The 25,412-nt window shown below is 42.5% G+C and overlaps 1 protein-coding gene across 2 annotated transcripts in view; it reads right to left on the bottom strand.

The window, feature by feature from the left end:
* The window catches only part of LOC135517600 (endoplasmic reticulum metallopeptidase 1-like), a 38,300-nt gene continuing 12,888 nt past the window's right edge, over positions 1–25,412 (bottom strand). For both annotated transcript variants that reach the window (XM_064942052.1, XM_064942053.1), the window contains 14 exons: positions 22,952–23,079; positions 22,647–22,752; positions 21,217–21,363; positions 16,964–17,056; positions 10,201–10,413; positions 9,692–9,815; positions 9,302–9,395; positions 6,945–7,119; positions 5,993–6,180; positions 5,685–5,837; positions 5,141–5,331; positions 3,069–3,184; positions 2,572–2,735; positions 1–1,210 (listed from right to left, as the gene is read on the bottom strand). In XM_064942052.1, coding sequence (XP_064798124.1) covers positions 1,043–1,210; positions 2,572–2,735; positions 3,069–3,184; positions 5,141–5,331; positions 5,685–5,837; positions 5,993–6,180; positions 6,945–7,119; positions 9,302–9,395; positions 9,692–9,815; positions 10,201–10,413; positions 16,964–17,056; positions 21,217–21,363; positions 22,647–22,752; positions 22,952–23,079 — 2,060 coding nt within the window. In that variant the 3' untranslated portion in view covers positions 1–1,042. The remainder of the gene's footprint in view (positions 1,211–2,571; positions 2,736–3,068; positions 3,185–5,140; positions 5,332–5,684; positions 5,838–5,992; positions 6,181–6,944; positions 7,120–9,301; positions 9,396–9,691; positions 9,816–10,200; positions 10,414–16,963; positions 17,057–21,216; positions 21,364–22,646; positions 22,753–22,951; positions 23,080–25,412) is intronic.

The raw sequence follows: 25,412 nt of genomic DNA, 5'->3' as shown, positions 1-25,412 counted from the left end.
AAAGCTTAACCAAGTTTATTCTTCCCAGAGGGTCCAGACAGCTGCATTCAGACAAAAACATTTTTACACAAGCACTGATATTTAACCCTTCCCCCTAGGCTGAGTCTCCTCCTACACATCTGTACAAACATTGCATCTTTACTGCTAGGCAGGACACTTAAGTGATTCGGGCCATAAATGTATTTTTCTCCCTTAACATGACCTGATCTCGACCCCCCCCCTTCATCACTTATCCATGGCTTTCTCCCCTTATCAATGCCTGCCACATGTGATTGCTTCCCTGCACTCAATATCTCAATAGGATACCTGATATAATGTAAACGTTACACATTACCCTCTCTCCCTCAGTGAAATAAGAATATTTCATATTCTCAGAACCCAACAGTAGTAACGTGTGTCTTCAGTTTAGCATCATCTCTGAGAAATAACAGTGTGTCTGATACACACGAGCTTGGTAGCAAGTTCTCAAAGTACAAACAAGTTCACTGTCCTTTTAACCAAATTCATGCAAAAAATGTTTGAAGGTAACAAAATACACCCTAGGGAAATGTAAAATAAGTGAATTGTCCCTTTAAGCTTGGCCCTGGAAAGGTCATAGAGATATAACCATCCATCTAAGGCACTATAGCCTTTCCTGAAAATATAGATAGTGACGCTATAGACTGATGCTTTTGACCTCATGCTTGTTGACAGAGCTGGCAGGAGGTAGAATAGATACAAAATAGTTAGGTAAAGAGAGTAAAAAAACCAACGCCCTAATTACCTCTATCTCCACAAAAAAAAGGAAGAACTCCGGTGGACCATGCCCTTGTCAGTAAGTTAGTCCTACCTGTTACAATATACTGTATTAAAAAAAAGGTTGCTTGGCTTAAGTGGCTCTCCTGTTAGCAACTAGCCTATTCACAACGTGATGGTGGGGTTTGTCTTGACTATGCCAGTGAACTGGGGACATGCATGTCCGTGTGTCTGTCTGCCATCTGTGTCTGTCTGTTTCAGTGTATTGGAGTGGAGGGGAAGCAGGCCCAACAACGGGCCCATTATCTCAGTATTTGTACATGTGATAGGTGGAGACCCAGGAAGAGGGGAACGCCCACTTGGGGAACCTCTGTAGCATGTCGTCTAGCTGAACAGTCCTCTGGTCCTCTCCAAAGTAGTAGTGAGATGAGATGGCTACTGATATAATCCCCTCTGGGCCCTCCTCGCTGGGAGGCTGGAGAGGGGAAATACAGAAACATCAAACACACAATCATAAATGGACAATATATAAATAAACACACAAATATAAATGTACACTGTGCACACATTTGTGTGAAGTTTTTGAAAATACAGTACTAGTCAAAAGTTTGGACACCTACTCATTCCAGGGTTTTTCTTTTTGTTCTATTTTCTACATTTTAGAATAATAGTGAATACATCAATACTATGAACATATGAAAGGAATCATGCAGTAACCAAAAAAAGTGTTAAACAAATCAAAATATATTTTAGATTTTTCTTCAATGTAGCCAAAGTAGTTGCCTTTGACAGCTTCGCACACTCTTGGCATTCTCCCAACCAGCTTCATGAGGTAGTCACCTGAGATTAATTTCAATTAACAGGTGTGCCTTGTTAATTTGTGGAATTTCTTAACTTCTTAATGCATTTGAGCCAATCAGTGATCAGGCCTACCACTGTTGTTTTCGTCAGCAAACTTAATGACGGTGTTGGAGTCGTGTTTGGCCAAGCAGTCGTGGGTGAACAGGGAGTATAGGAAGGGACTAAGTACACACCCCTGAGGGGCCCCAGTGTTGAGGATCAGCATGGCAGACATGTTGTTGCCTACCCTTACCACCTGGGGGCAGCCCGTCAGGAAGTCCAGGAGCAATGGACATTAGACCGGTGGAAATCTGTCCTTTGGTCTGAGGAGTCCAAATTTGAGATTTTTGGCTCCAACTGCCGTGTCTTTGTGAGACGCAGAGTAGGTGAACGGATGATATCCGCATGCGTGGTTCCCACTGTGAAGCATGGAGGAGGAGATGGTGTGGGCTGCTTTGCTGGTGACACTTGTGAATTATTTAGAATTCAAGGCACACTTAACCAGCATGGCTACCACAGGATTCTGCAGCGACACGCCATCCCATCTGGTTTGCACTTAGTGGGACTATCATCATCTGTGTAAGGGCTATTTGACCAAGAAGGAGAGTGATGGAGTCATCAAGGCAAAGGGTGGCTACTTTGAAGAATCTCAAATATAAAATAAAAATATATATATATATTTTGATTTGTTTAACACTTTTTTGGTTACCTCATGATTCCATATTTGTTATTCCATAGTTTTGATGTCTTCACTATTATTCTACAATGTACAAAATTGTAAAAAAAAAAAACTTTAAAAAAACTTGAATAAGTAGGTGTATCAAAACTTTTGACTGGTACTGTACATTGTGTGTGAAAAAAAGCAATGTATGAAATTAAGCGCTAACCCAGCAGGCAAAACTGGTCCAAATTATGTCATTTACAATCAGATAACACACAGTTTTGATTGTCACCAACTTTGCCTGCTTGGAACCATAAATCCCTAATATTCAATACCTGTATTTCGAACCAGAAGTTCCAGGCGGGGGCATCCAGGCCATGGGTGTAGAATATGAAATACTTTCTAGCCAGGTATAACTGGGGGGTGCCGTCCCCAAACCACCAGCTAGACAGAGAGGCTCCTCGGTGGGGCATGAGGTAGAGGGACATGTGGCTGGGACCTGGAGGACACACACACACACACACACACACACACACACACACACACACACACACACACACACACACACACACACACATACACACATACACACATACACACACATACATACATACATACATAGTCACACACACACAGTTACACACACAACGCATAGGGTCGGGAGTTAATCCTGAACACGATGTAACAAACTATGGGTTCTAGTCACACGATGGTAGTGCCATTTTTAGAAAATATTTGGAAAGAGCTGGGAGGGGTATTGGATCTTACAGAAGGTAGGAGGAGAGGATGTAGACACGGTGCAGAGGATTCGAGGATGAAAGGAACATCTCACCTTTGACTTCAAAAGTCAACCTAACTGTTCCCCATTTTGTCTCCTCTTTAGAAAGGAGCTGAAATTCCACAGGAGACTTGGGAAAGACCTCAGGGGCTGGGAGGTACCAGTTATTCCTGAAAACAAGAAAAGTTTTTTTTTTATTCAATGTTGTTGTTGTTTTTTTGCTGAACCAGTCAACTTGCCAGGAAGTGTTCAAAAATAAATATATGGTATATGCATGATATAGTAACATTTTTTTTAAATCTTTCTTTTTAAGTATACAGTGCCAGTCAAAAGTTTGGACACACCGACTAGAATAATAGTGAAGACATCTAAACTATGAAATAACACAAATGGAGTCATGCAGTAACCAAAAAAGTGTTAAACAAATCAAAATATAGATTCAGATTCTTCAAAGTGGCCACCCTTTGCCTTGATGACAGCTTTGTACACTCTTGGCATTCTCTCAACGAGCTTCATGAGGTAGTCACATGGAATGCAATTTAATTAACTGGTGTGCCTTGTTAAATTAATTTGTGGAATTTCTTTCCTTCTTAATGCGTTTGAGCCAATCAGTTGTATGGGACAAGGTAGGGGTGGTATAGAGAAGATATCCCTATTTGGTAAAAGACCAAGTCCATATTATGGCAATAACAGCTCAAATAGGCAAAGAGAAATGACAGTCCATCATTACTTTCATTCAATCCGGAAAAGTTCAAGGACTTTGAAAGTTTCTTCAAATGCAGTTGCAAAAACCATGAAGGGCTATGATGAAACTGGCTCTCATGAGGCCCGCCACAGGAAAGGAAGACCCAGAGTTACCTCTGCTGCAAAGGACTGCACCTCAGATTGTGAAGCATTTATTTGGGCTGCAGAGTTCAAGTTCTAGACACATCTCAACATCAACTGTTCAGAGGAGACTGCATGAATCAGTCATTCATGGTCTAATTGCTACAAAGAAACCACTACTCAAGGACACCAATAAGAAGAAGAGACTTGCTTGGGCCAAGAAACATGAGCAATGTACATTAGACCAATGGAAAACTGTCCTTTGGTCTGATGAGTACAAATGTGTCTTTGTGAGATGCAGAGTAGGTGAATGGATGATCTCTGCATGTGTAGTTCCCACAGTGAAGCAAGGAGGTGTGATGTTGTGATAGCTTTGCTGGTGACACTGTCTGTGAATTATTTAGAATTCAAGGCACACTTAACCAGCATGGCTACACAGCATTGTGCAGCGATACACCATCCCATCAGCTTTGCTCTTAGTCCCACTAACTTTTGTTTTTCAACAGGACAATGACCCAACACACCTCCAGGCTGTGTAAGAGCTATTTGACCAAGGAGAGTGATGGAGTGCTGCATCAGATGACCTGGCCTCCACAATCACCTGAACTCAACCCAATTGAGATGGTTTGGGATGAGTAGGACTGCAGAGTGAAGGAAAAGCAGCCAACAAGTGCTCAGCATATGTGGGAACTTGTTCAAGACTTGGAAATGCATTCCTCACGAAGGTGGTTGAGAGAATGCCAAGAGTGTACAAAGTTGTCATTAACACAAAGGGTGGCTACTTTGAAGAATCTCAAATATATTTCGACATGTTTAACAATTGTTTGGTTAAATGGTTCCATGTGTGTTATTTCATAGTTTTGATGTCTTCACTATTACTCTACAATGTAGAAAATAGTAAAAAAGAAAGACAAACCCTTGAATTTGTAGGCAGTCATTGTAAATAAGAATTTGTTCTAAACTGACTTGCCAAGTTAAATATGGGTTAAATAAAAAAATGAGTAGGTGTGTCCAAACTGTTGACTGATACTGTGCGTTCTACGAGGTTTAGGTTAAGTTTAAGTTTATTTGAACATCTTGGTATATATGCAGAAACATACATACAATGTTATAAAACAAGTCAAAGAAAGATATGATCCGCCTAACTACATGGACAGAGCACCATCAAGTCGTAAGACAATCAAAATCCATCACGGGCAACAGAACGTTAAACAACAGAGCAGAGTAGTCACGGAGATACAACACATCAAATGTATTATAATTATAATAACGTTCCACTTAAGTCTGTGGGTGTGACTTACTTATCAGATCCAAACCAGGGGAAGCCACAGAAAGGCCTGTCCTCCTGACAATTGGTCTTGATGGTATCATTGATCTCTGGTATGATAGGCGTGATGTGCTGCATGCCAGTGTAGTCACAGCTGTTGATCCACAGACCTGAGTCTCTACTCTCCACCTGGCCGTCCAGACCGTGGAAGATACGAGTGGTGTGCTTTTGGGGGGGGTCCCCGCATCAGATTATAAAAGTTTATTCAATGTGTCAACGTGTTTGCATCTGTTTCTAACTAAATAAACCATTAATGAATTTCATTAAAATAATAGATGTGTTATTAACTGACTTGCCTGGATAAATAAATGGTGAAATAAAAAGCTGTCAGGTGTGTGTGTGTGTGTGTGTGTGTGTGTGTGTGTGTGTGTGTGTGTGTGTGTGTGTGTGTGTGTGTGTGTGTGTGTGTGTGTGTGTGTGTGTGTGTGTGTGTGTGTGTGTGTGTGTGTGTGTGTGTGTGTGTGTGTGTGTGTGTGTGTGTGTGTGTGTGTAAGCAGAAAGAGCCTCAGATGTCCCACCTGGATGGAGACCCGTTTGGGGCGTGGGCCGGAGGGGTCTGCTGTGTAGGGAAAGAACATACCGCAGGATACAAGCAACAGAAACACAGTAAACACTGTTCCCAGACCTGCCAACAGCCACTTAGTAGACCTGGCCAGGTAGATAAAGTGGAGCTGGAAGAGAGAAGAAAACAGACAGAAAAGGAGAACGAGAGAGGCTTAAAAAAACAGTGGTTTTACCTGCCATCACATTTTTGCTCCTAAGAGACACTTGAAACAAGACAGTTGAGTTTCTAATCTTTCGCTAAAGAGGTACAGTAACTACTGACAAAGAAGGAGGAGAAGAAGAGTGTGGTGAGGGTGACGATGGTGGCCAGGACCACATCAGGAGGGCATGTGTTGATCCTCCCCAGGGTGGGCGTGAAGATCTCAAACACCAACCAGATCAGGGACATGAAGTGGACATAGGGCAAAGCCAGACCCAGCTGGTAGAGCACAGAGTACTTCACCGAAGCACCTGGAGATATAGACAGGAGAGATACATTTACATGAACTAACCCTAACCCAGCTGGTAGAGCACAGCGTTATCCACAGCTACACCTGGACCAAAGCAGGACAGGAGGGACATATTAACAGCCAGAATAATAACAATTCCTGCCTTTCCATTTAAAGAAACAATAATGGTTAGACACATCAATGCATCAGTGTTGCTGCTGAGCTGAAATGAACTGAAAAAGACTTTCTAATTAAACATCACACGTAATAATAACAACAATGGGACCAATGAACAGTATCCAGTAGGGTTGGGTTGATATATGATTGAAATAGAATATCGTGATATTGACGATATATCGTGAAGTGGAAGAAAGACTATGCTCCATTTGAACTTCACAAATAAAAACAGCCTTTTTTATCAGTTAGGCTATATCGATATGTTGAAAATGAAGTCCAAATGAATTAACTCAGGCCTCGTTTTTTTTGCCACACAAAGATTCTTTAATGAGGATGTGACTATAATATTGGTAATCAGTACAACATCAAACAAAAAAAGGATTTGGTCAAACGATTATATTGGTTATCGAGATATTTGGAGTAGCATACCGTAGAAGAGGTCACCGCAAAATATCACCCAACCCTAGTATCCAACACTAACCCGTATCCATTTATTCTCCATGAAAAGGAACTTCCTCATGGGAGAGAAATTCGAAGAAAAGTTAGAAATCTGTAACACAGACCCAGGTACAGTGTGGCACAATGTTTTGACCACTCTCGTCTCTTTACCTCGGAGTTTGAACTCCTTGGCAAGGAGCAGCTTGGTGGCCAGAGGGAAGGCCACCATGAGCATGGGGACGTAGGCAGAGCAAAGGCCGTGAGCTGTGAAGTAAACCAGCGCGCAACACCACAGCAGCAGGCTCACATCAAAGTAGAGCTCCCCCACCTCCAGGCGATGCACACCCTGCAGGAGGAACAGACAGACACACGGAGTGAGAGGGGTCAACAAGGGCATGGAAGAACCCTGGGTGACATTTATAGCAGGAGAAAACCCATAGAGAGGCAGGTCACTAAAGGGCAAATACATTATCATCACTTAACAGCTGCAATCAGATTATTACTCTGCCAAAAAAAAGGCCTGTCAATTTCAGTTCATATCAATACAATGTTCCTTGATTCTCAGGGGTAGCTGCACCTCTTAGTTACATAAAATCAACAACATTTGGTTAGATGCATGTTTTGAGCTGTGTTCTCCCTGGAGCCCAACCATGGCCTGGGAGGGAGAGGGAGAGGGAGAGGGAGAGGGAGAGGGAGAGGGAGAGGGAGAGGGAGAGGGAGAGGGAGAGAGAGAGAGAGGGAGAGAGAGAGAGTGTGTGTGTGTGAGTCTCTCTCTCTCTCTCTCTCTCTCTCTCTCCCTAATAAACAAAAGTGAAATAAACAAAAATTCTAAATTTACACTCACTGAAGTTCCAAAAGAATAAAGACATTTCAAATGTCCTTATGTCTATATACAAAGTATTGTATAAAAACATAAATATGGGCTGTATTTACATTGGTGTTTGTTCTTCACTGGTTGCCCTTTTCTTGTGGCAACAGGCCACAAATGTTGCTGCTGTGATGGCAAACTGTGGTAATACACCCAGTAGATATGGGAATTGGGTTTATTTTCTAATTCTTTGTGGATCTGTATCTCTAATAAGGTCCTCATTCTCTAACTCACCAAAATATATTTTAGATTCTTCAAAGTAGCCCCCCTTTGCTTTGATGACAGCTTTGCACACTTGGCATTCTCTCAACCAGCTTCACCTGGAATACTTTTCCAACAGTCTTGAAGGAGTTCCCACATATGCTTTTCCTTCACTCTGCGGTCCAACTCATCCCAAACCATCTCAATTGGGTTGAGGTCAGGTGATTGTGGAGGCCAGGTCATCAGATGCAGCACTCCATCACTCATTCTTGGTCATATAGCCCTTACAGCCTGGAGGTGTGTTGGGTCATTGTCCTGTTGAAAAATATATGAAGAATGCTGTGGGAACCACACAGGCAGAGATCATCCATTCACCTACTCTGCATCTTACAAAGACACAGCGGTGAGAACCAAAAATCACAAATTTGGACTCATCAGACCAAAGGACATATTTCCACCAGTCTAACGTCCATTGCTCATGTTTCTTGGCACAAGCAAGTCTCTTCTTATTGGTGTCCTTTATTAGTGGTTTCTTTGCAGCAATTCGACAATGAAGGCCTGATTCACACAGTCTCCTCTGAACAATTGATGTTCAGAGGACTTATCCTCTGCAGCAGAGGTAACACTGGGTCTTCCTTTCCTGTGCTTCCCCTGCTCGCACTCTCTTTCCCCCTGCTTGCGCTCTCTTTCCTCCTGTTCGCACTCTCGTTTCCCCTGCTCGCACTCTCTTTCCCCCTGCTTGCGCTCTCTTTCCTCCTGTTCGCACTCTCGTTTCCCCTGCTCACTCTCTCTTTCCCCCTGCCTGTGCTCTCTTTCCCCCTGCTCGCTCTCTTTCCCCCTGCTCGCTCTCTCTTGTTTCCCCTGCTCACGCTCTCTTTTCCCCTGCTCGCTCTCTTGTTTCCCCTTGCTCGCGCTCTCTTGTTTCCCCTGCTCGCGCTCTCTTGTTTCCCCTGCTCGCGCTCTCTTGTTTCCCCTGCTCGCACTCTCTTTCCCCCTGCTTGCGCTCTCTTTCCTCCTGTTCGCACTCTCTTGTTTCCCCTGCTCGCTCTCTCTTTCCCCCTGCCTGTGCTCTCTTTCCCCCTGCTCGCTCTCTTTCCCCCTGCTCGCTCTCTCTTGTTTCCCCTGCTCACGCTCTCTTTTCCCCTGCTCGCTCTCTTGTTTCCCCCTGTTCGCGCTCTCTTTCCCCCTGTCCGCGCTCTCTTTCCCCCTGTTTACATTCTCTCCCAGCTCCACTTATGGATGTTTGAGCTGAGCACCAACAGAGGCCTAATTCACAGGCTGTTCAGAGTTCAAAACCACTTCATTATTACTAGCCACTGTGCATGTCTGCACACTCTAAATATCCTCCTGAGAATACCTTTCTCTCACACACACACACACACACACACACACACACACACACACACACACACACACACACACACACACACACACACACACACACACACACACACACCACCCCATAGAGGTTATTGGAAAGTGTGTGGAAGATGACCATCATCCCAGTGGCAGCAGAACCGTACATAAACATGCAGGTGTAGAAGTGGTTGTACCTAAAGAGAGGACAATTGAAAATACAATATTTATGCAAAAATGACTTGACGTCTTGTCTTGAAATGTAATGTCAATATTCAACATTATTTAAAATAAATTATAGAATTGTCCTCCAAAGTGGGTGGTAGGGACAAGCCAAAATATACATACAGAACAAACATCGATTTGATAAGTTTACTTCCATATATATTTTCTTGTTATACTCAATATTATATCTCAATGTTTTGAAACAAAAACAGAATAAACTAGAAAAGGTACATTTCCTGAAGAGAATGTGTGTTTCAAGTGGTACTACCAGAACATGGATCGTCCCATCAGTGACACCACAAAGGCTACAAAGATCACGGTCAGAAGAGTGACCAACCAGCTGAGGATGACCACCACCGTGGCACACGCCAACTCCTTCACGTAACAACCTCCTGGTAGAGAGACAGGGGATAGACAGACGTCATCAGCTTTAACCTACCTCAGAAGAAAATAACTAGCCTGTAAATGGAGTCTAGCCTCCATAGGAGTTGGCTATTCCACACTAGAAAAGACCCTGTGCCCAGGTTACATAACCAGACCAACCTGCTCTGCACCACATTAACATCCTTCACAAACAAACAACACCCATTAGAGGGCAGAGTGTCATGTGCTTCGTGCCGCTGAACCTGGAACACGTCGGCGTGGGTTCGAATCAGAACCATTGACCTTCTGACTCGCACTCCTCCTATCTCTCCTTTCCACGGGTCCTATCCATTTAATAAAAACACAAACAAATGAACGAATAAAATATCAAAATATGCTCTTGAGAACCCTTACCCATGTTGCTGGGATGGAAGCACTTCTTAAACAGGTAGAGGAAGGTTGCTATGGCAGTCATGTAGTTGATGATGGTGCCAACATGGGCCGGGTACGCCACCACCACCATGCCAAGCAGGTCAAAGAACACCATGTTGCCATGACGATACTCGGACGAGTCCGCCAGCTCCTCAGACATGACCAGGTGCTTCAGCACTGCCAGGATGTTGTCACCTGGGGATACAATGAGGTGATACATCTAACACATTTGATTTATTTGTGTGAGGGCAAGCAGTTTAATAAATTAACAATGGATCAGAGGGTTTTGTCTGTTCAAATCCCATCTGGATTATACTGCCCATGTGCCCTTTAGAATGCAACAGGCCGAATGGCTGTAGGGATTCACTGGTATAATTAGTCGGGCAATTGCTTTCAATAAAAGCATTTGCTAAGCAAACACAACGCAATATATCAATCATTAAGCAAACAGCAACACAACGCAATAGATCAATCATTAAACAGACAGCAACACAACGCAATATATCAATCATTAAACAAACAGCAACACAGCACAATATATCAATCATTAAACAAACAGCAACACAGCGCAATATATCAATCATTAAACAGACAGAGGGATCAGTGGGAGGATGAGATACATGTATGTGTTGCATTCTATGCAAAGACAACATCATCCTTAAACAAATAGGCCAACAATACAAAGGCAGAGATACACTATATATATATATATACAAAAGTATGTGAACACCCCTTCAAATTAGTGGATTTGGCTATTTAAGCCATACCCGTTGCTGACAGGTGTCTAAAATCAAGCACACAGCCATGCAATGTCTATAGACAAACATTGGCAGTAGAATGGCCTTACTGAAGAGTAAGGCCAGTGACTTCCGATGTAGCACAATCATTGGATGCTACCTTTCCAACAAGTCAGTTCGTCAAATTGCTTTCCTGCTAGGGCTGCCCAAGTCAACTGTAAGTGCTGTTATTGTGAAGTAGAAACGTCTAGGAGCAACAGTGGCCCAGCCGTGAAGTGGTAGGCCACACAAGCTCACAGAACGGGCCCTCCGATTGCTGAAGTGCGTAAAAATCATCTGTCCATGGTTGCAACACTCACTACCGAGTTCCAAACTGCCTCGGGAAGCAATGTCATGACAATAATTGTTGAGAGGAGCTTCATGAAATGGGTTTCCATGGCTGAGCAGTCGCACACAAGCCTAAGATCACCAAACGCAATGCAAAACTTCAGCTGGAGTGGTGTAAAGCTTAGACTCTGGAACAGTGGAAACACATTCTCTGGAGTGATGAATTGCGCTTCACCATCTGGCAGTCCGACGGACGAATCTGGGTTTGGCAGATGCCAGGAGGACGCTACTTGCCCGAATGCATAGTGTCAAGACTGTCCTGTGAGGACAATAATTCTAACATAAAAATGTGGAGAACGGTCAGTAAAGAGCTATGGAAAACAAATGTAATATTGCTTTTCATTTTGTGATTACATTAAAAACTGTATGGACGAAATACTGTAACTTGGAAAGTATATCCCCTTTGTCAAGTTTCCATCCAATACGTTGCACATATAATATGAAAAATTTAAGTATTTTGTTAAGATATGAATGTGATTTTAGGAGGTATAAGAGTATCTCACAGATTACTACACCTGTTACATAGCCCATCTATAATTTAGCCCAAACAACAACCTCTTCCCCTACTGTATTTATTTAGTTATTTTGCTCCTTTGCACCCCATTATTTCTATTTCTACTTCGCACATTCTTCCACTGCAAATCTACCATTCCAGAGTTTTACTTGCTATATTGTATTTACTTCGCCACCATGGCCTTTTTTTGCCTTTACCTCCCTTATCTCACCTCATTTGCATATATAGACTTGTTTATACTGTATTATTGACTGTATGTTTGCTTTACTCCATGTGTAACTCTGTGTCGTTGTATGTGTCGAACTGCTTTGCTTTATCTTGGCCAGGTCGCAATTGTAAATGAGAACTTGTTCTCAACTTGCCTACCTGGTGAAATAAAGGTGAAATAAAATAAAATAAAATAATTCACCTCTAAAGGTAAATAATGTACTTACATTCAGTAATCTTGCTCTGAATGGTCATCCTGAGGGTCCCAGAGATAAAGATGTAGCATAGGTAAAAAAAATTATATTCAAATGTAGGAAATGGCTTCTACAGTTTGAACCCCTGCTCTCTTTTTTTTTTTAGATTTGCGTATGTCATCTTAGGCGAAAATTGGGAAAAAAAGGGTCAGATCCTTAAGAGGTTGGTGCTACTCTGTCCCTTGGTACAGCTTTAGAATAAGTAGCTTTATCAAAGATACCATCTTGAACCTGGTTAAAGTCTCCCGCCACCACTATTTCCACCAATGATTTCGCCCATAACCTTAACCTCATGGAAAAACCCAGGATCCTCCTTGTTTGGTGCATAAATATTACACTTAACCTTATTACCATTTACCAGAGCCTCAACACAAATCATTCTTTCTTCCTCATCCTTGTGTTGCTTTAACATGACAAAATTCAACTTATGTACCAAAATTGCAAGACCATGTTTTTGCTTGAAAATAAGATATACCTGCCAACCCAATCGCTTTTCAATTTAGCAGCCTCTGAATCAACCAATTGAGTTAATTGAATAAAAGCTATATCCACTTGTTGGAATTTGAGATAACATACACATTTCTTCCTCTTAATAGGATTCTGTGAACCGTTGATATTCCATAAAATTATATTTGTATATGTTTTAGACATTTATCAAACCTTATTGGGTGATAGAATTATATTGAAAATCAATCATTTTTGGTGCTGTCATATATTACAACCTCAACATTGGTTGGGCTAAAAATACTTGATTGAGCCATGAGCCATGAAAAAACAGTAACAACCACCCCACACAACACAAAACACAGTAACAACCATCCAGTGCCTTTGGAAAGTATTCAGACCCCTTGACTTTTTCCACATTTTGTTACGTTACAGCCTTATTCTAAAACGTATTAAATAAAACTATCCTCAGCAATCTACACACAATACTCCATAGTGACAAACCAAGAACAGGTTTTTAGACATTTTTGCAAATGTATACAATTAAAAAACTAATTTACATAAGTATTCAACCCCTTTGCCATGAGACTCAGAATTAAGCTCAGGTGCATCCTGTTTCCATTAATCATTCTTGAGATGTTTCTAAAACTTGGGAGTCCAGTGTGGTAAATTCAATTGCTTGGACATGATTTGGTAAGGGACACACCTGTCTATATAAGGTGCCACAGTTGACAGTGCATGTCAGAGAAAAAACCAAGCCATGAGGTCGAAGGAATTGTCCGTAGAGCTCCAAGACAGGATTGTGTTGAGAATCTGGGGAACGGTACTAAAACATTTATGCAGAATTGAAGGTCCCCAAGAACATAGTGGCCTCAATCATCTTAAATGGAAGGAGTTTGGAGCTACCAAGACTTTTCCAAGAGCTGGATGCCCGGCCAATCTTACCAATTCAGGCTAAAGGGCCTTGGTCAGGGAGGTGTTCAAGAACCTGATGGTCACTCTGACAGAGCTCTGGAGTTCCTCTGTGGAGATGGGAGAACCTTCCAGAAGGACAACCATCTCTGCAGCACTCCACCAATTAGGCATTTATGGTAGAATACATGAAGGTCAGTCAATCCAGAAAGGAAACTACTCTGCTCAAAAAAATAAAGGGAACACTTAAACAACACTATGTAACTCCAAGTCAATCACACTTCTGTGAAATCAAACTGTCCACTTAGGAAGCAACACTGATTGACAATAAATTTCACATGCTGTTGTGCAAATGGAATAGACAACAGGTGGAAATTATAGGCAATTAGCAAGACACCCCCAATAAAGGAGTGGTTCTGCAGGTGGCGACCACAGACCACTTCTCAGTTCCTATGCTTCCTGGCTGATGTTTTGGTCACTTTTGAATGCTGGCGGTGCTTTCACTCTAGTGGTAGCATGAGACGGAGTCTACAACCCACACAAGTGGCTCAGGTAGTGCAGCTCATCCAGTATGGCACATCAATGCGAGCTGTGGCAAGAAGGTTTACTGTGTCTGTTAGCGTATTGTCCAGAGCATGGAGGCGCTACCAGGAGACAGGCCAGTACATCAGGAGACGTGGAGGAGGCCGTAGAAGGGCAACAACCCAGCAGCAGGACCGCTACCTCTGCCTTTGTGCAAGGAGGAGCAGGAGGAGCACTGCCAGAGCCCTGCAAAATGACCTCCAGCAGGCCACAAATGTGCATGTGTCTGCTCAAACAGTCAGAAACAGACTCCATGAGGGTGGTATGAGGGCCCGACATCCACAGGTGGGGGTTGTGCTTACAGCCCAACACCGTGCAGGACGTTTGGTATTTGCCAGAGAACACTAAGATTGGCAAATTCGCCACTGGCGCCCTGTGCTCTTCACAGATGAAAGCAGGTTCACACTGAGCACATGTGACAGACGTGATAGAGTCTGGAGACGCCGTGGAGAACGTTCTGCTGCCTGCAACATCCTCCAGCATGACCGGTTTGGCGGTGGGTCAGTCATGGTGTGGGGTGGCATTTCTTTGGGGGGCCGCACAGCCCTCCATGTGCTCGCCAGAGGTAGCCTGACTGCCATTAGGTACCGAGATGAGATCCTCAGAGCCCTTGTGAGACCATATGCTGGTGCGGTTGGCCCTGGGTTCCTCCTAATGCAAGACAATGCTAGACCTCATGTGGCTGGAGTGTGTCAGCAGTTCCTGCAAGAGGAAGGCATTGATGCTATGGACTGGCCCGCCCGTTCCCCAGACCTGAATCCAATTGAGCACATCTGGGACATCATGTCTCGCTCCATCCACCAACGCCACGTTGCACCACAGACTGTCCAGGAGTTGGCGGATGCTTTAGTCCAGGTCTGGGAGAAGATCCCTCAGGAGACCATCCGCCACCTCATCAGGAGCATGCCCAGGCGTTGTAGGGAGGTCAATACAGGCACGTGGAGGCCACACACACTACTGAGCCTCATTTTGACTTGTTTTAAGGACATTACATCAAAGTTGGATTAGCCTGTAGTGTGGTTTTCGACTTTAATTTTGAGTGTGACTCCAAATCCAGACCTCCATGGGTTGATAAATTTGATTTCCATTGATCATTTTTGTGTGATTTTGTTGTCAGCACATTCTACTATGTAAAGAAAAAAGTATTTAATAAGAATATTTCATTCAGATCTAGGATGTGTTATTTTAGTGTTCCCTTTATTTTTTTGAGCAGTGTATATTTTGATTTGTTGAACACCTCTTTGGTTACTACATGATTCCATATGTGTTATTTCATTGTGTTGATGTCTTCACTATTATTCTACAATGTAGAAAATCATAAAAATATAGTAGGCGTGTTCAAACGTTTGACTGGTACTGTATGTAAATGTGTTATCAGTTTTTTTTTCTAAAAACAAGTTTTTGCTTTGTCATTATGTGGTGTTGTGTGTAGATTGATGTGGGTGAAAACATGATTCAAATCAATTTTAGAATAAGGCTGTAGCCTAAAAAAATGTGGAAACAGTCAATGGGTCCGAATACATTCCGAAGGCACTGAATGAACCAAATATTCGGAATAACTTCACAGTACAGTTTGTAAAGGAAAACAAACCTTCGTTTTCAAAACCTGACCACAACGACACTCCCCATGTCAAATCCATTTAACGCCACAGTCAATTTCTGTCTCAAAGCCATGAACGGGCTTGTGGCAGTGACGTTGAGTCTCCTTCTAAAGCTGTTCTGAAAACTGGCTGTCTATTTTTTCATTTTCAGTGTAAACTATAACCTGGGTGTCGTCTTCAGCATGATCTACAATGCTTACTGCCACCAAACACACCTTGGTTCGGGCATGTTCAAAAACTTTTTCTGTGGGCTCTTTGTTTTTTTTATGTCAGAGGCAGAGGATGTTACTGTACATTTGTCATCAAACTCAATTATCTTTTCTTATCTCTTCCTTATTTGACTTTCCCACGTTTCAAATTCAGTAGGGAGACAACTAGCCTAGGCTATGTGACGTGATTACATAGGGACATTTACATTTACATTTACATTTAAGTCATTTAGCAGACGCTCTTATCCAGAGCGACTTACAAATTGGTGAATTCACCTTCTGACATCCAGTGGAACAGCCACTTTACAATAGTGCATCTAAGTCATTAAGGGGGGGGGGGGGACCTCTTCACTAGTTGACCACCACAACCAAGACCTGTGTTAAGATCAGTTACTTACCCCACTGGCCCTCCCCATAACCTCTATGTATAAATAAGAGAGCAGGACTGGAATCAGTGTGTTTCAGGAGAGAATGATTGATACAGAAGGATGATCGCGTTTTTTAATGGTCTTTCTGGGGTAGCGAGAGAAATAACGAGGCAACTTGATATAACACTCATCGCTTTTATTAGAATGTTTACAGTGTGAACAGTGAAACAATAAATCATCTAAATAGGTGCCGAAACAATCAGTCAAATCTGAGAGGTGCAGGATCCTGTTCCGGCAGGATCCGTCTCAAATGAAGCACTTGCAAACAGGTGTTGCCCACTATCCCTTGCTTAAACCCCACCAAAGCGGAGCTAAGCTGAACCAGCCATGCAGCTGAGCAGTCCAAACACCACGGTACCGGTCTTCTTCGACTCCCTGCAGCTTCCGATTGATGACGGAGAAACTGCCCTCCACCCACACAATCTTTGTTCTTATTTGAGAAGCACCGCTATGTGGCCCAAAGTACTCACCCGCCCTCTGGATGGAGTCTGTCAGTATCCTGTCGGGTGTGTCGTACTTGGTGTGGTAGATGAAGCCGTTCTCAATGAAGGCTAAATCAATGCCTACAGACAGAGGGACATGAGTCACACTGGAGGAAAGACTCCAGGAAGAGTATAGTTGATGGAATTTCCTAATTAGAGGCCGACCAATATAGTTTTTTGGGGTCCGATACCAATTTTGGGGAGGACAACTTACCGATCGATATACAGTTGAAGTTGGAAGTTTACATACACTTAGATTGGAGTCATTAAAACTTGTTTTCAACCACTCCACAAATTTCTTGTTAACAAACTATAGCTTTGGCAAGTCGGTTAGGACATCTACTTTGTGCATGACACAAGTCATTTTTCCAACAATTGTTTACAGACAGATTATTTCACTGTATCACAATTCCAGTGGGTCAGAAGTTAACATATACTAATTTGACTGTGCCTTTAAACGGCTTGGAAAATTCCAGAAAATAATGTCATGGCTTTAGAAGCTTCTGATAGGCTAATTGACATAATTTGAGTCAATTGGAGGTGTACCTGTGGATGTATTTCAAGGCCTACCTTCAAACTCAGTGCCTCTTTGCTTGACATCATGGGAAAATCTAAAGAAATCAGCCAAGACCTCAGAAAAAGGATTGTAGACCTCCACAAGTCTGGTTCATCCTTGGGAGCAATTTCCAAACCCCTGAAGGTACCATGTTCATATGTACAAACAATAGTATGCAAGTATAAACACCATGGGACCACGCAACCGTCATACCGCTCAGGAAGGAGACGCGTTCAGTCTCCTAGAGATGAAGGCACTCTGGTGCGAAAAGTGCAAATCAATCCCAAAGCAACAGTAAAGGACCTTGTGAAGATGCTGGAGGAAACAAAAGTATCTATATCGACAGTAAAACGAGTCCTATATCCACATAAAATCGACATTTGGGGTGGCAGGTAGTTTAGCAGTTAGAGCGTTGGACTTGTAACCAAAAGGTTGCAAGATCGAATCCCCAAGGTAAAAATCTGCCGTTTTGTCCCTGAACAAGGCAAGTAACCCACTGTTTCTAGGCCGTCATTGAAAGTAAGAATTTGTTCTTAACTGACTTGCCTGGTAAAATAAAAAATAAAAATAAAATAACCTGAAAGGCCACTCAGCAAGGAAGAAGCCACTGCTCCAAAACTGCCATAAAAAGCCAGACTACGGTTTGCATCTGCACATGGGGGCAAAGTACTTTTTGGAGAAATGTCCTCTGGTCTGATGAAACAAAAGTAGAACTGTTTGGCCATTCCTCCAATCATCGTTATGTTTGGAGGAAAACGGAGGAGGCTTGCAAGCCGAAGAACACCATCCCAACCGTGAAGCACGGGGGTGGCAGCATCATGTTGTGGGGGTGCTTTGCTGCAGGAGGGACTGGTGCACTTCACAAAATAGATGGCATCATGAGGGTGGAAGATTATGTGAATAAATTGAAGCAACATCTCAAGACATTAGTCAGGAAGTTAAAGCTTGGTCGCAAATGGGTCTTCCAAATGGGCAATGACCCCAAGCATACTTCCAAAGTTGTGGCAAAATGGCTTAGGGACAACAAATGTATTGGAGTGGCCATCACAAAGCCCTGACCTCAATCCCATAGAAAGTTTGTGGGCAGATCTGAAAAAGCATGTGCGAGCAAGGAGGTCTACAAACCTGACTCAGTTACACCAGCTCTGTCAGGAGGAATGGGCCAAAATTCAACCAACTTATTGTGGGAAGCTTGTGGAAGGCTACCCAAAACGTTTGACCCAAGTTAAACAATTTAAAGGCAATGCTACCAAATACTAATTGAGTGTATGTAATCTTCTGACCCTTCTGACTGGGAATGTGATGAAAGAAATAAAAGCATAAATAAATCCCTCTACTATTATTCTGTCAATTCTCATTCTTAAAATAAAGTGGTGATCCTAACTGACCTAAAACAGGGCATTTTTACTAGGATTACTAGGATTAAATGTCAGGAATTGAGTTAAATGTATTTGTCTAAGGCGTATGTAAACTTCAGACTTCAACTGTTTCTGCCAATATACTGTTTTACAGTGGGGAAATTAAAGTGTAATTTTCCCACACTGATAATTTTCATAAATTGCCATTCAAAATATCAATTGTTCAAGAAATATGATTCAAATGTGGACTTCTTACATTACAACAATAATAACATCATGAGAATGGGTGCAAATGATCAGATGAGCATGAAATTCCCTTTTTTCATCCTATTTATGAATATCTGTTGTAGGTGGAATATCATCCGATATTGATATAACGGTAAGGCAAATATCGGACGATACTAAAATCGGGAGAAAATATAAGCAATATTTTGTCATCTATCTACATAAAATACTCCATAAGGTCAAAGGGAAAAGAACATCAACAATTGTTTACAAAAAAAATGATAACTAGTTGTATTTACCCCCTTTGATTAGGCAAGCCTAAATTAGGTCAGAAGTCAAACACTTCGCTTAACAAATCACATAATAGACTCCAGCCACCCTGGTCATAGCCTGTTCTCTCTGCTATCGCATGGAAAGCGGTACCGGAGCGCCAAGTCTCGGTCCAAAAGGCTTCTTAACAGCTTCTTCCCCCAAGCCATAAGACTCCTGAACAGCTAATCAAATAGCTACCACTCCTCCCATTTTTACGCTGCTGCTCCTCTGTTTATCATCTATGCAGTCACTTTATCTCAAATACCTCGACTAACCTGTGCCCCCGCACATTGACTCTGTACCGGTACCCCCCTGTATATCGCCTCGTTAATGTTATTTTATTGTTGCTCTTTAATTATTTGTTATTTTTCTTTTTTACTTCAGTTTATTTTAGTAAAAACTTTTAACACTTATTTTTCTTCAAACTGCATTGTTGGTTAAGGGCCTGTAAGTAAACATTTCACTGTAAGTTCTACACGTGTTGTATCCGGTGCATGTGACAAAGAACATTTGATTTGATAATAAGTTACATGGGCTCAGTGTGTGAAATAATAGGGGTTGACATGAGTTTTTTCAATGACTACTCCTTCCGCTGTCCCCCATATATACAACATCTGTAAGGTCCCTCAGTTAAGTATTGCATTTCCAGCACAGATTCAACTACAAAGACCAGGGAGCTTTTAAAAAGCCTCATAGAAGAGCAGTGATTGGTAGATGAGAAACAATAACAAATCAGACACTGAATATATCTTTAAGCATGTCCGAGTTAATAATTATGCTGTGGATGATGTATTAAACCACCCAGACACAAAGATAGTCATCCTTCTGAACTGAGGAAACCGCTCTGGGATTTCACCATGAGGCCATTGGTGATTTTAAAACAGCTACAGAGTTTAATGGCTGTGATAGGAAAAAGCTGAGGATGGATCAACAACATTGTAGTGACTCCACAATAAAAATATTCAAAAAACATGCATCCTGTAAATCAACAAGGCACTAAAGTAATACTGCAAAATAAAACACACAAAAGGAATACACTTTTTGGCCTAAATGTACATCCTTATGTCTGGGGCAAATCCAACACAACACATCAATGAGTAACTGCCTCCTTATTTTCAAACATGGTGGTGCCTGCAACATGGTATGGGTATGCTTGACATCAGCAAAGACTGGGGAGTTTTTCAGGATAAAAAGAAATGTGATGAGCTAAGCACAGGCAAAATGCTAGAGAAAAATCTGCTTCAGTCTGCTTTACACCAGACACTGTAAGAGGTATTAACCCTTCAGCAGAACAATAACCTATAACACAAGGCAAAATAAATCTACATTGGAGTTGCTTACCAAGACAGTGAATGTCCCAGAGTGACCAAGCTACAGTTAGGAGTCAAATCTGCTTGAAAATCTATGGCAAGACTTGAAAATGGCTGTCTAGCCATGATCCCCAACACCTTGAAACAACTTGAATTTAAATTTTTAAAAAGATATTAAAAAAAGGCAAATAATGCACAATGCAGGTGTGCAAAGCTGTTAGATTTACCCAGGAGGACTCACAGCTGTAACCACTGCAAAAAAAGTAGATTAATTCCACTTTGTACCACAAAATGTGAAAAAATCCTAGGCGGGTGGTTCAACACTAACTCATACAGTAATGTTGAACTACAATACAGCAAAGCTTCAAATAAAGTGAATACAAACTGCAGTCGCCTGAAAACAAGACGGCAGAGGGGAGATCTAAAGTCAGGAGAGTTGATAACTTTACTTGAAGACTTGATACTGAAGCTTTACCCTACCTGGAATGTTTCCAAAGTCCCTGTAGATGCGGAAATCTGTGTCGGATGGGATCCACCTGCACTGGAAGATTTCCTGTCCCACCACAGATGCAAAGGGATGTTTGGCAGCATGGTTATAGGCCTGGATCAACCAGGGGTTCTCGGGACCTGTGTGTATCAATGAAGGTGAGATGAGAGAAGACAGACTTGTAAAAGATGTGAAGATTTCACTTTTAAACTTGTATACAGAATTGACCCTTTAAAGCAGGGGAAGGCAACTAGATTTAGCAATGGTTGGGGGTCCAGAACGCAATTATAAGCATTTCTACACTGCAAAATGATCACAAATAGGTCCACAAATAGATTGTATTTGAAAATAACAATTACATATCTTGATTACATTGAGACACAATCATATAAGTCTATTTTATTTTACTTGTGGGAATACTTGGGAACAGATTTCTTAAATGAAACAAATGTTTAGCTTAATTCCTGGTGATTTTACCAAAAACTAAAATCCCTGCAGGCCACCTGTTGCGGACCCCTGCTTTAAAGGATACAAAACCAATAGCAAGCAAGGTAAGGTATTCAAATGTACAACAGCAGGCCAGTTGTTTCTAAAACACCTCTCCTCAAGTTGACATTTATGGGGATATTTGCATTTTTGCCAGGAAGTATAGTGCAACACAGCTCTACTCCGTCCCGAGGGGCAAGAAGGCTTGTTCAGTTGCTGATTCAGAGACACAGACACCTATATAAATGTGTTCCAATTGGCCCAGTTCCTGAGCCGTGTTCATTAGGCACCAAACTGAAGAAAACTGACTGAATCACCTGAACTGGGTTAACTGAATTTGTCCCAACGTTCTTGATTTAGTTTTTTATGTACTTATAATAATTTTTTTACTTTACCCCCTTTTTATACCCAATTTTGTGGTATCCAATTGGTAGTTACGATGTACTCCTTTACGGACTCGGTGAAGGTCAAGAGCTATGCGTCCTCCGAAACACAACCCTGCCAAGCCGCACTGCTTCGTGACACATTGCTCGCTTAGCCCGGAAGCCAGCCACACCAATGTGTCAGAGGCAGTTTGCAGGCGCCCAGCTCGCCCAAAGGAGTTGCTAGAGAATGATGAGACAAGGAAATCCTGGCGACCAAACCCTCCCGTGTGCCGTCACATGGGGCTCCCGGTCACGGCCGGCTTTGACACAGCCTGGGATTGAACCCGAGGTTGTAGTGACGCCTCAGCACTGCGATGGAGTGCTTTAGACAGCTGCGCCCCCTATTTGTGTACTTGTTTGACATTTTACTGCATTATTAGAAGCTACTAACATAAGCATTTCACTGTGCCCATTATAACATCTGCTAAACTGTGTATGCGACCAATAAACATTGATTTTAACTGAACCACCTGAATCCCTTTTTTGTTAAAAATAAATATGGGTCCACAAACCTGTCTGGAACACCAACTCTTTGCCCCCCACCCCCACTGCCTCCAGGTTGATGAAGGCTCGGACCTGCTTGGCCCAGGGATGCTGAGTGATGAAGCCATGACTCGCCTAACATAGATAAGAGTATAAAATATTTCACATTCCATATTACATCATTGAATAGAATTATACAAAGAACAAAAGGTGTCCTTGCACAAAAGAGGAATAGTATTTATGATTCTGGCTGAAACAAATCAAAATGTGATTGTGAAATTCCTCTTAGTTGACCTGACCAGTGTTCACTTACTGTCCCCAGTTTCTCTCTCACCTGCTGCATGGTCTCCTCTGCCCCGTTGAAGAGGAACACTACCCCGTGTCGTAAAGGAGTGGAGAGTTTGGCCAGGGAGTGGAGCACCTCCAACATCACTGCACAGCTCACCGCATCATCACTCGCACCTGTCACATGCACAGGTGACATGGGGTCATAAAAGAAAAAATGTCAGAATAGCATTGCGTGTGCGTGCGTATATAGTCTCGTAGAATCACACAGGTGTGTTTGTGAATATTGGTGAGCGAGATGAGTGTGTGTTTGTGTGTGCACACTTGTGCCAGTGCTGCTGAAATTCCTACCTGGGGAGGGATGAATGCCTAATCACACAGTGGGAGCGACAGTGATCTCTTAATGCCGAACTGTTACTGCCTAAACATCAGACAAGCTACAGTGGGAGCAACAGTAGCCTGAGTCTACTTAGAACTGTTCATCAGAAAAGCTATTCAGCACTGCACGCCCAATGCATTGCCTGCCCTGTAGGTAAAATGCACATCTGGTTCAGCAGTTGGTGCTGAATACAAACCACCCCCGGAAATGCAAGGTCGAGTCCCGGTCCGGCCGCTCACCCGTGTTGCCTTCTACTCTAAAGCTATTCCCATCTAATAAAACTTTAAAAATACAAAATACACTACAAGTAAAACAGAAGGAGGGTGGAATTCCACACTTTGGCCCTTTGTCCCGCAACCAAAAAAATCATGTCCCGCATTTTAAATCAACAAATTCAAACACAGCTAATTTACAAAAAAGGCTAATTTGTCCTGGATTTCAGTCAGACATTCCAACCGGTCTCTTTTGCTGTCAGGTTTTGCTATTGACGAGATATACACACAGTTTGGCCAGTTTATTAGGCACTGGGTTGGACTGCTCTTTGCCTCCAGGACAGCCCAGATTCCTCGGGGCATGGAAACATTGCTCACTTGGAATCAAGGGACCTAACGTGTGCCAGGAAAACACACTCCACGCCATTACACCACCATCCGGTACTGTTGACACCAGGCAGGATGGGGCCATGGCTGTTTACGCCAAATCCTGACTCTGCAACAGGAACTGGGATTCATCTGAACAGGCAATGCTTTTCCACTCCTCAAATTGTCCATTATTGGTGATCGTGGGCCCACTGGAGCCGCTTATTATTGTTTTTAGCTGATAAGAGTAGAACCTGGTGTGTTATTCTGCTGCAATAACCCATCCGTGAAAAGGACCAACAACCTGTGCATTCCTTGATGCCTTAACAGTGGTACTCAACCGTTATTTTCCTGTTTGTGGACCGCCTGTTAGCTTCCACAATTCTTGCCATTCTCCTTCGACCTCTCAATGAGCAGTTTTCGCCCACAGGACTGCCTCTGACAATGTTTTTTTGTTGGTCGCACCATTTTCGGTAAACCCTAGACATGGTTGTGAAAAGCTCAGGAGGCCGGCCATTTCTCAGTTTTTGGAACTGGCGTGCCTGACACCAACGTTCATACCACGTTCAAAGTCGCTTAGGTCACTCATTTTGCCCATTCTAACGTTCAATCTAACAGTAACTGGATGCCTCGATGCCGGTCTGCCTGCTTTATATAGCAAGCCATGGCCACGTGACTCACTGTCTATAGGAGCGAACCATTTCTGTGAACGGGGTGGTGTACCTAATAAACTGGCCACTGAGTGTATAGTACCAGTCAAAAGTTGACACCTACTGATTCAAGAGTTTCTCTTTATTTGTACTATTTTCTACATTGTAGAATAATAATGAAGACATCAAAACTATAAAATAAACACATATGGATTCCTTTAGTAACCAAAAAAATAGTGTTAAATCATTCAAATATATTTTATATTTGAGATTCTTCAAAGTAGCAAGCCTTGATGACAGCATTGCATTCGCACCCCTTGATGTTTTCTACATTGTTACGTTACAGCCTCATTCTAAATGGATTAAATGTATATTTTTCTCCCTCAATCTACACACAATACCGCATAATGACAAAGCAAAAACATTTTTTTCTAAATTTTTGCAAATGTATTAAAAATAAAATATCACATTTACACAAGTATTCAGATCCTTTACTCAGTACTTTGTTGATGCACCTTTGGCAGCGATTACAGCCTCGAGTCTTCTTGGGTATGACGCTACAAACTTGGCACACCTGTATTTGAGGAGTTTCTCCCATTCTTCAAAGCAGATCCTCTCAAACTCTGTCAGGTTGGATGGGGAGCTTCGCTGCACAGCTATTTTCAGTTCTCTCCAGAGATGTTCGATCGGGTTCAAGTCCGGGCTCCGGCTGGGCCACTGAAGGACATTCAGAGACGTGTCCCGAAGCCACTCATGTGTTGTCTTGGCTGTCTGCTTAGAGTTGTTGTCCTATTGGAAGGTGAACCGTCACTCCAGTCGGAGGTCCTGAGAGCTCTAGAGCAGGTTTTCATCAAGGATCTCTCTGTACTTTGCTCCATTCATCCTTCCCTTGATCATGACTAG

This window comes from Oncorhynchus masou, chromosome 28 (assembly GCF_036934945.1).
Source record: "Oncorhynchus masou masou isolate Uvic2021 chromosome 28, UVic_Omas_1.1, whole genome shotgun sequence".
In the NCBI taxonomy this organism is placed as follows: Eukaryota; Metazoa; Chordata; class Actinopteri; order Salmoniformes; family Salmonidae; genus Oncorhynchus; species Oncorhynchus masou.
This window is presented reverse-complemented; position numbering and strand designations above follow the sequence as displayed.